General features: G+C 39.2%; 1 protein-coding gene across 1 annotated transcript in view; it reads right to left on the bottom strand.

Moving 5' to 3' along the window:
• Positions 1–535: 535 nt before the first annotated feature.
• Positions 536–11,766, bottom strand: part of isoc1 (isochorismatase domain containing 1) — a 29,754-nt gene continuing 18,523 nt past the window's right edge. The window contains exons 4-5 of the mRNA XM_080188738.1: positions 8,532–8,648; positions 536–1,066 (exon numbers count right to left, since the gene is read on the bottom strand). Coding sequence (XP_080044864.1) covers positions 920–1,066; positions 8,532–8,648 — 264 coding nt within the window. The 3' untranslated portion in view covers positions 536–919. The remainder of the gene's footprint in view (positions 1,067–8,531; positions 8,649–11,766) is intronic.

The following is an 11,766-nucleotide window of genomic DNA, read 5'->3' as shown; positions in this document are numbered from 1 at the left end:
AAACAGAGGATATTCTCAGGTCACTTTTGAAGGGGTGTAATTAGGGATACTCTTAATTTTGGTTACAATTAAGTCCATAAATTGTTTGCAGTGAGAAGAGGAAGGAAACAGAAGACTGGGAATCAAAGAGAAAATGGTTGGTATTGCAGAACAGAAGTTTGGAATTGGATCTGCTTCCCATAATTATAATCTTAATTTAGTTTTGTCCAACCCCCTCATGCTTTACTTCAGTTGGATTATTATCACATGTATCAGGATACAGTTAAGTATTATTTCGTGTTCTAGACAAACAAAACATACTGTTCATAAAGTAATGGAGAAGGAAAGGTGAGGTTGCAGAATATAGTGTTGCAGTTACAGATAGGGTGAAGAGAAAGATCAACTCAATATAAGGTAGGTCCATTCAAAAGTCTGATGACTGAATTCAATTGCAATTTATACTAGGCCCTTGGACTTTAGGCTAACAATTACAACTAGTTTGGCTTCCTCCAATCATATCAAAAAAAATAATTTTTATATAAAGATGCACACACACTATATTTTAAAGCAGTTTAATTGAATGCAATGGTTTACAAAAGTGATTCCACAGAATAGCATGTAGTTGCATTTACAAAGTGCACAAGTAATCAAACCAGATACTCCAGGGGTTGCAATATAATTATCTTTCACTTTAATAAATAGGCATCTGTTAATGCTACCAGAAATACCACTCCATTACACATAGTATCTGTAGTATTTAAAACCTGCAACAGACAGACAGCAAAGATGACTACAAAAAGACCATACTGGTACCTGAACCATTTTAAGCACTTGTGCTTGATGTTCTTCTGTGATGCCAGAATTTAATGCGGCTCCAGTTCTTTCAGGTGACTATTTTGTCAGTCAACACGTCTGGATGCTTTTTGTTCCCTTTATTTGTTTAGACTTTGGAAAGCAGCCCAGATTCTGGTGCACTTGCTTTAATGAGGTTTTGAACTTCCTTGAAATGAGGATGATCCTTATCAGCAACTAGTTGCAGGAGCACAGCTTCACTGGTAGTGATTATAATCCCGGTACGGGCTAGACGCTGTGAAAAAAAGTAAAATATTCAAATACAATTCAGTGGTGTCAATTCGCAAAAGGAAAATTGTTATGATTCCTCTCCCTCATCAATTTTCTCCTCTCGTTTACTGACGATAGTAAATTTTGCTAAGGTACAGTTTCAACAGATTCCAGCCACCAAGGACCCATCAAAGCACAGTCTTGCTTCATGTGTGAACCTAGACTATGCAAGCCTGAGACTCAAAGCCATGCCTGATCCTATTCACCCTCAGTCATTGATAGTGCTGAACCATGAATCTCCCTCCTTCCTCAACAAGAAATTCTGATTTCAACTTTGACAGCCAAGTCAGTGCCAAGGCTGGAATCACATGCCCTGCACAATTCAAAGACTGGATTTGGAATTTTCCAGTCCTGGGTGGCTCAATGTACCACTCATGACATTTATTCAATCAGGCATCAGTTTTCAGTCACCAAATTTCCATTTTTTTGTCAATAACTGCTTACTGTTACCCAATGTCTGTACATCTAATATTGACAAGGAAAGGACACAAAGCTGGGTAAATGAGGCCTACCTTGGTTTCTGGTGACTGTAGATTTACAACTGATTATTTAACAGATTCAAGCATGAAAAAATTGAAGTACCAGAAGACACTGTTGGTAAATCAATTTTCATTGACCCTGTCCAGTTGTTAATTCTCATGTTACGTAAAACAGCTTTGTTTGAAAGATTTTATATATGAAGACAACATTAGAGAGCTTTCAGATTTGGCAGTTAAATCGCAGAATCCCTACAGTGCAGAAGATTCAGCCCATCGAGTCTGCACTGATAACAATCCTACCCAGGCCCTACCCTCGTAACCCCACAGATTCCCCCTGACACTACAGGGAAATCTTACCCAGACCTGGTTTCTGTAACTAAGTATTTACCCCATTAATTCCTATAACCTACACATCTTGGGACATTAAAGGGCAATTTAGCATGGCCAATCCACCTAACCTGCCATCTTTGGAGTGTGGGAGGAAACCGGAGCAGCCGCAGGAAATTCACGCAGACACGGGGAGAACGTGCAAACTCCTCAGACAGTGACCTAAGCCAGGAAACAAATCCAGGTCCCTGGCTCTGTGAGGCAACAATGCTAATTACCGTGCCATCGTGCTGCCCAAAATGACAAATTAATTTAACAGAAAGATGTGAGGTTATTCAATTTGAGAGGGAAAATAGAAATATCATCTACACATTTGAAAATAAGAACTTTACTGATGCAGGGGAGCAAAAACATCTTGAGCAACAGGTGAACAAATTATTAGACATAGCATCACAAGGCAGTAAAACAATTAAAAATGTTAATAAAACATTAGGATTTATTTCTAGTTGTATAGAATTCAAAAGCAATGAGGTATGTCAAACATCTTATTCAGGACCCTGGTCAGGCCACACTTGAGTACTGCACACATTCTGGTCTTTGCACCTACAGCTGTCCCATAGAACATTGAAAAGATATAAAAATATTTAAAGGATAGTTTCAGAATGGGGAGATTCTAGCTATTGGGAAAGATTGAACAGTTTGGGGCATTTCTCCAGTAAGACTTCAGTGTTGATCTGACACAAACTTTTAAAGTGATGAATGACTTCAACAGAATGGAAATAGAGGGAATGTCACAACTGTGGAAAAATCCAAAATCTGAGTCCATGCATATCAGATAGTTACCAATGAAACTATTGGGGAAATAGAGATACTTCACTCAAGCATGGGTTAAAATGTGAAATTAGTATCACAAGTAGTAGTTGAGGCAAACAATTTAGATGTATTCAAGAGTAAACTGCATGAGTACATAAGAAAAAGAGAACAGTAAGATATGCCAGGAGGCCAAGATGATGTACATGGAACGAGAAGAGACATATGTGACATACGAGCATCTGAACAGCCAAATGACCTATTTGAGCTGTAAATTCATTGCCATCTTCAAAATTACATAAGGAGGAATTTAAAACAAAGGCGAGAGCAGTTACAGCAGTAAGGGCAGTATTCATTAAACAACTAATTATACAGCTAGCTAAAATAACCAGCCTCACTGACGCTATAAATATTAACACAAACAAGTGCTGTCATCTCTGGCATGTAGCCCGTCACTTTTGCCTTTATAGCAGGAATTCAGTTTCTTCCTGAAGTATTAATTTTTAAATATATTGAGATTAATGAGTCAGGGAATCACAGAGAAATTTAGATTAGCATAATGATAAATTATTAAAATATTATAAAGCATTAAGTCAGGTATATCAGCAGCAGCCATGCAGGAGGTAAATCAACACACAGGGACTTATTGCTGAATCATAAATGTGCGTCTGGAAATCACTGCTGCCCGAGAGGTTTGAACAAATCTTAACAAGATTGCTTTATTTAGATATCAAACATTTTTTTAATCCTACATTATTTTTATTCTTCAGCTGGGAAGAGCTACTGAGATGGATTCAGCATTTATTGCGTCAGTTAATATCTTTTGCCAAAGAGGTTTCAAACTTTCAACACAATCCTGTCAGTGCAGGTACAATCTAACAACTCATTTCTCCAAAGGAAATTTATATTTGACTTTATCAATACAACTATAGTTTTAACTTCCCCAGCAAGAAGAGGTATGGTAAATAAAGTGGAATAAAATGAGAAATATTTCAGTCAGTTCACATTAGCATTCAAACCATTGAGTATTTAACTTCGGAACGAGTGTGACAGAGTTATAACAGAAGGAAAGGGGCCTCCTCTTTTTCCCCACTTCTGATTCCCTCCAGTAAATACAATACTGAGATGCGAAGGTAAATTTTCAGACTTAAATCAACCCGGTATGGTCTACTGCACACAGTTCCAACCATTTAAAATTAATGGCCAGATGACCGTCTGCCTGAATTTCTGACTCACATTGTGGATGAGGCTATTCACTGCAAGCTTGAATTCAGGAAAATATTTCAATGCTGGACATTTTTTTTTTAAACCATGCCTGAACATGAACAAAAAGAATAAAGGACAGGATAAATTATGGGCTGAAATTTCATGAATGCAAACAAGGAGCTTTGTACTTTCACCCGCTGCCTGAACTTTGTGACTATAGACCAGTTTTATCTTTATGGATCATTTACAAAATACAGACTGGGTACTTGGCAAGATCTCAACCATCAGAATGAATTCCTTTACTAGTGAAAAAGTGAATGTGGTGATGGGGTTCTAAATGTGTTCCAAAGATGGTGAATGATTGTGTTTAACAGAGGGCCTGGACTGGAAAGAGCCCAGAATGGAGGGAGGGAAGGAAAACCTCTACTAGGCCCTCTCCATTCAAACAAAATCATGTTAAACCAATTTACTGGAGTTCTTTGAGGGAGGCACATGGGCTGTGAATAAAAAAGAACCTGTGAATGTACTGTACTTAGATTAAGCTGCCACATTAAAATGAATTCTGAAAATAAAACCTTACGATGTGGGGTTAGCATTGGCATGGATTGAAGATTGGAAAAAGAGTGTTGGCATAAATGGGTCTTTTTCTGATTGACAGGATAGGATTGGTGATGTCACAGGGATCAGTAGTAGGACCTCAACTTTTACAATTTATACATAATACTTGAATGAAAGGACTGGAGGTATTTTCCAAATCTTTTGATGACACAAAGATAGGTAGGAAAGTAAGTTGTGAAGTGAACATAAGGCAGCAACAAAGGGACATAGATTAAGTGACAGGGCAAAGATCTGGCAAATGAAGTGTAATGTGGGCAAATGTGAAAATTTCCATTTTGGCAGGAAAAATGAAAAAGCTCTCTAAATGATGAGGTATTGCAGAGTTGAGGTTCAGCGGGATCACAACAGATTAGTATACAGGCACAGCAAGTAATTAGGAAAGACATTAGAATGTTATTGTTTATTGTGAGAGGAATTGATTACAAAAGTAGGAATGTTATGCTTCCCTGGTAAAGGACATTGTTGAGACCACATCTGGAGTATTGTGTACAGTATTGATCTCCTAATTTAAGAAAAGATGCAGATGCATTAGCAGTCCAGAGAAGGTTTAGACTAATGTGGGTGGGTTGTCTTCGAAGAAAAGGTCGGAATAGGCTGGGTTTGTATCCACTAGAGTTTAGAAGAGTAAGCGGCAACTTGATCAAAACCTTTAAGATTCTGAGGAGTCTGGACAAGCTGGATGTAAAGCAGGTGTTTTATTTTTGTCAGAGAATCTAGAACTAGGGGTCATCGTGATCCTTTGGAACTCTCTTCCTGAAAACGCAGTGGAAATGGAGTCTTTTGATATTTTTAAAGCAAAGCTAAATTCTGGATTAACAAGTGGTGAAAGGTTATTGGGGTACGCTGCAATGTGGGGTTTAGGTTACAATAAGATGAGCTATGATCTACTTGAAGGATGAAGCAGACTCGAGGGGCCAAGTGGCCTATTCCTGTACCTAACTTAACTGTTTGTGTGTAAAATAGGGGCTTGCCATCACTAGTCAAAGACCACTGCTACCTCACTGATCATTGGGTGTTGGCTGCATCAGAGGTGGCAAGATGGCAGACAAGACAACTTGTAGGATTCTCCCTCCCCACGTTCATTTAAAGGCAGCACATTGATAAATGACAACCAGTGGCTTTGTCACCACCAGCGGGGAAGAAAAAGGCAAAATCTGGCAGTTGGTCTCCCCTGATTTGGGATGGTATAGTTAAAGAAAATCCAAACCCATAAATCCTTATGTAAGCAATATACTAGAACCACAATCCAATCTTACTATCCAATCCTAGCTTCGTTATGAAATACATCAATATATTTATGAAAATGGAGTTGTAATGTTATTGCGTGATACAACCATTAAGAATGATTACAGAAGCACCATAGAAAGCACTCTTTCTGGTTGTATCACAGCTTGGTATGGCTCCTGATCTGTGCAAGACTGCAAGAAACTATAAAAGGTTGTGAATGTGGCCCAATCAATCACGCAAACTAACTTCACATCCAGTGGCACTTCCCACTGCCTCGGAAAAACAGCCAGCATAATTAAGGGCGCGACGCACCCAGGACATTCTCTCTTCCACCTTCTTCTGTCAGGAAAGGGATACAGAAGTCCGAGGTCACATACCAACCAACTCAAGGACAGCTTCTTCCCTGCTACCAATAGTCTTTTGAATGGACCTATCTTGCATTAAGTTGATCTTTCTCTATACTGTAGCTATGACTGTAACGCTAATTCTGCATTCTCTCATTTCCTTCTCTATGAATGGTATGCTTTGTCTGTACAGTGTGCAAGAAACAATACTTTTCGCTGTATACCAATACATGTGACAATCAAAATCAAACTACAAATTAGAAATGCAACATAATTGAAGACAGATCAGTTTTAAACAGTGCTCAAACTTATGGCATTTTCACATTAATCCAAAGTAGTTAGAGATGCATAACAATGCAAAAGTGGCATGTACAAGGTGGACGTTCCAGGTGATGCATATTGGCAATAGCAGGCCTCTGGCAACACTTAGCTAACAGTCTGCAATAAGCATTATTCCCGTTTCACCTTGTAGAGAAAGCATTGTGAAATCATACAGAGGTCTTGGAAATAAGAGGTGAGAAATTTTAATCAGGGCCCTCACTGCTTTTGAGAAATAGTAAGAAGTCTCAACGCCAGGTTAAAGTCAGGGTTTGCCGGGGGCAAACCATGAAAGGTAGTGGTGTTTACTACCAAATAAGCCTGTTGGACTTTAACCTGGTGTTGTGAGACTTCTTACTGTGTTTACTCCACTCCAACGCTGGCATCTCCACATTTTGAGAAATAGGCCATTACTATGACCAAAAGCCTGAATGGAGATGGTGAGCCAGGTAGGTGAATCCCAGTGCAGAGTTTGCATGCCATTACTTATTTTGGGACACTGTAATCTAACATTATCAGAAGAGGCTGTGCCATATCAGATGTCTATTGCAGTCAAAATAGTCACTTTCAGTTCCTTATTTTCGCACTGTCCTTTTTACAGCTTTGCAGGATGTTCTCAGGCTTCCAAAAAACTGATATTTTCTGGTACTCAACTGGAAGCAAATCTCATGAGTAGTAACAGTACACCAGAAACCCTTTTGCACTTATCAGCTCAAACCCATCCATCCTCGAAGGTTTAGGCACTGAACAGAGGATAGCATGAATAGTGAGCTGAAGTGGTGGATAGAGGTAGAATCACATGATGGAAAAGCAGCAGGAAACCCATTGTGAGAAGGTTAAAGTTGTAACCCTTTCCATCTAACAAGGTCAGAAAAACTAGAACCACAAAACGCAGCTCTATAGCACCCAATGACTTCAGGCCAGTTCTAGTGTGGTCCACCACTTTTGAACTGATCTCCATGACTATCTTCTCCTATTCCCTTCAGAGTGAGCACCTTTGGACCTCAAAGCCCCTTGCAAAAACATGGTCTCTCTCCTCCTTGCCACCTCCTGGACTATGGCCTCTACTGCTAGAAACTGTGAAATCATTCAATTATTGTGCAAACCCATCTGGTTCATTAATGTCCTTTAGGGAAGAAAACCTGCCATTCTTACCTGGTCTGGCTACATGTGGATCTAGCCCCACAGCAATATGGTTGAATCTTAAAATGCTCTTTCAAAGTGAGTCACGCATTTCAGGGACAATTACAAACGGGCAACAAATGCTGGCCTTGCCAGTGATGTTCACATCACACAAAATAATTTTTAAAAACACAGAACGTAGAAGAACTCACTCTGGTTTTATTTCTTCTTTGAAGCACTTTTGGAGACAGTTTCTGTAAAACCTTTATGAAGTACAAGGCTAGCTTTGACTGATGGTAACCATACATGTATCTGAGCCACCTGTTGATCACAAAGCCATTCAACAGCACATACAGCTCTGGGTTGCACAGCCCAACACAGCATAAAGTTTCAACACTACCTGCATTACCTCAACTGGACATAGGGTACATAATCCCCATTCTTGCTAACGAACCTGATTGAAATTTAGCCCCAGCTCTCAATGGTTTAGCTTTCAAGAGTAGAATATTATCTGAACACAAGAGGTTGATGGACACATTAAGTGACCCATCTTGAAACTTTCAACGAGTGGCAAGTAAGGAGGGATGCAGCAAATGCAGGAGCGAAGTACCAAGGGCTGGCAGAATCTACAGACAGCAACTAACAGCCATTTTCATCTATGATCTACAGCAGAGTCCAGTAAGAAAAACTGCAACTTCTGCCTTTTAGGGTTGGACTGTATGCATGCAACATCAGTGGGCAGAATTTCTGATGAGTTTACCCAAATGAGACACAAGGTAAGAATTAACTTTCAAGATTGGATTGTTACCATCTCTTCATGACCTATGATCTGCAGGTGCAGTAACATGGAGGTTCTAGCAAGGAGTGGGGGAATGCATCATCTCGCAACTGGCGGCAACTATTGCTCAAGTCTGAAAGTGGTTCTGAGAATAAAGATCCCTCTAAACTCAATGTTTTAAATATTTAAAAAAAAACTTACCTCCAAAGCAAACATTCGGTCCATCATACTTCTTGAAGAAGTGGCATCAGCTATAATATGGACTTCAAGGCCTCTTCCAATCAGATCCAGGGCAGTCTGTTGTATGCAGACATGAGTCTATGTTGGAAAAAAGGGGAATTAGTAACAACTTAAGCATCAGTAAATCTACAATTTTATAGAGAAATTGCAGATTATAAAAAAGGGATGGAGAATAAATGGAAGGATTTAAATAAGAGGAGAATGTCAAATTTGAGATTGTGGTGTTCCAGAAGCCAATGTAAATCAGCAAAGTTTGGTATGATGGATATAGGGCAGAATGAAGAGGTGAAATTAACAGAGGATGAAAGATGGGAAGCTGGTCAGAAAAGCACTGAAATGGGCGAATCAGGAGCAAACAAAGCCACGGATGAGGTTTCAGTGACAAGTGAGCTGAGACAGGGTGGAGACATTAGGGATGAGCAGGTGAATTCAAAGGTTCAGTTTGAAGTCCATCAGGCACTAAGTATGTAAACAGCCTAGTACAACCCAAGGTTAGGAGGGGGTGCAATTAGTGCTGAGTGCACTGAATCTATAACACAGGGTCCAAACACAGCCTTTTTTCCAATGGTTAACAATCCAATATTGGATATCACAAGTCATTTAATAACACTGAGGCAATGGAGCACCTGAGAGTCTGGGTGGAACATTAAGGACACAGCTGATGGCAAACATCAACTTCTCCCAAATCCCAGAAGGGAAACTTGAAACAATATCTCTCAACTTACTTTTGAAATTTGGCATAATATGAGGTAGACTTTGAAATCCAGAAAATTAAGTCCCAGACATTTTGTGATAATTTTAAATAAATGTTTATTACACATTAAAATAAACAATAAAGTATACCACAAATACACTTGACTAATACAATGGCTATACACAGCATCACTAAGTTTACACAACAATTTTACTTCACTACCTTCAGAACTAATACTCCCCCAAATGTTTCACAACTTATAGATTTAAAAAGCTTTAAAAATCCAGTAACAGTTACCACACCAGGCAGTCACTTCCCTCTGGACTTGCTTCTAAGGTAGAACAAACATTTGGCTTTTCAAGGCAGGCTTTCTTCACAGACACTGCTTGGCGCTTAAACAGTTATTTCTGCTGTTTACTGAAATCAAATAACCAGCTTCCCTGCATAGGTGTATTCATCCCCATATATACAGTCTTCCTCTTTGAACTTCCCTTACGAGCTAACTTCTTCGAAGTCACATGTAATTACCTTCATTTATTGAGCGTAGTTTTGAGTGGAAACACACAGTGCATTCACTTTATGACCATTTCTTCATATCTTGTCCCTTCCTTTGAATCTTTAACCCCTTCTTCAAATTCCTTCCTTTTCTGTTCCCCAGTGTTATCAACTTGCCTGAGGTAAGCATCTATTGCAGTGTTGATAAATTCGTCTACATCTCAGAGGCACTAGTTCTATTAAGATAGCCAAGCTATTTCTGTCTTAAGCCACTTACATTTTCCTACAATTTTTAAAATATAAAACTAAGAGAAAATATTAAAAATTCTTGAATTTCCCTGATATTTTCACGTCATCACTATTTTCCTGGTGGGAGTGAGGGAGTTGGGTGAAATTAGTGTACCTACGCAAGTTGACCCCATGTCTGCTGATCGATATCATCATCAAGTAGCTGCCGCATGTAGGTGAAGAGGAGCTGAAGGCCAAGGACTGGTCTATTGTGAATTCCAGAAGTAATGGTCCGAGGTCAGAAAATGACGCCATTAATGAAGACGTTCTGGATATGATTGGAAGATTGATCAGAGTGGATGCAAGCAACGGCAATGGCTGGATTCAATTTTTCATGAGCAAAAAGGATAACTGAGCTAGATAATGAAAATAAGTTGTTGATAGGATGGCAAACTTTATCAAAGGTCAAGGAAGATGGATGGAGTCCTAGTAAATGTCATTTGTAACTTTGACTGGGATTGCTGTGACATGGAAAAATTGAATTGCAAAGGAGAGCAACAAGGATTTATTCATCTGAATGTGAACAGAGAGGAGTGGAAAGTTCAAATTGTGGCAGCAGTTTGCCAAAACAGAGGTTTTAATTTTTTTTTGTAAAAGCAGAAGGAGTGATGACAAGTTATTTGAAAGCCACAGGGATAATACTACTACTAATAAACAATACTACTAATAAACAATACTACTAATAAACAATACTACTAGGGAACCAGTTACAATGTTAGCTAGCATGGGGGTCAGCAATGAAGTTGACTGGTCAGCAGTCTAGCTAAAATGTATGTCAAGGGGGCGAGAGTTGAATTTTATGGACAAGCTGAGTCATTTTTAAAAATATATTCACAGTATGTGGACATCTCTGCCAGACCAGCATTTATTGCCCATGAGAAGGTGGAAATGAACTGTCTTCTTGATCTGCTGCAGTCCATGTAATGTAAATACATCCACACTGCTACTGGGGAGTTGCAGCATGGAGAAGGTTCGAGACAGATGAGACAGGAAATATAAATGTTTGTGAGTGGGCCTAGCTTTCTTTTTGTCTGCAGTGATACATAACTGACACTAAATTATACAACAAAATGAACTGATGCTGCACCAAACCAGTTTTTTCAGGAAAATGGATAAAAATCATGGAATCCTATTCTCAAAATACAAGTAAAATCCAGGTGTTTCATGATATAAAGACAAATTTGGCCTTTGGCCAATGAACGTGGAAACCCAACAAACAAAAGATAAACTGAAATCATATCACAGGGTGTCAGAATTAGACATAATACCAGGAGTGGGCAAAAAGGAACAAACACAGGAAATATAGCTAACCTCTGGAAAGTTGGCTCACCCAATTTAGTTTTGCTAATAAGCACATCAGCAAATAAAGACCACGTGATGCAAGTGCCTTAACTGTTCAGGTTTCAACATGATTAATTTCTCCACAGTTGAATAGCCCGGGTGGCTATACAGTATAGGACTGAATGCAGGGGAGTCCCAGATTTGATTTTCAATCCTCCTTTGGCAAGCTGATCTCAGCTGGGGCAGTGCTATAATTTTCTTTTTGACTATTGGTGAGGGAGAGCATACAATCTTATTCTGCATGTTGAGGGAAGCAGATGGATTAATTTTTAACTTGAATGCCCCCCCCGCCCCCCCACCCACTCCTAGAAACATAATACTGACTGGAGTTTGGGAAACAGGTTATTTGCTGGTCTTGATAAAAAAAAGTTATATATG

The sequence above is a fragment of the Carcharhinus amblyrhynchos genome, chromosome 5 (assembly GCF_965287045.1).
Source record: "Carcharhinus amblyrhynchos chromosome 5, sCarAmb.v2.hapA, whole genome shotgun sequence".
In the NCBI taxonomy this organism is placed as follows: domain Eukaryota; kingdom Metazoa; phylum Chordata; class Chondrichthyes; order Carcharhiniformes; family Carcharhinidae; genus Carcharhinus; species Carcharhinus amblyrhynchos.
This window is presented reverse-complemented; position numbering and strand designations above follow the sequence as displayed.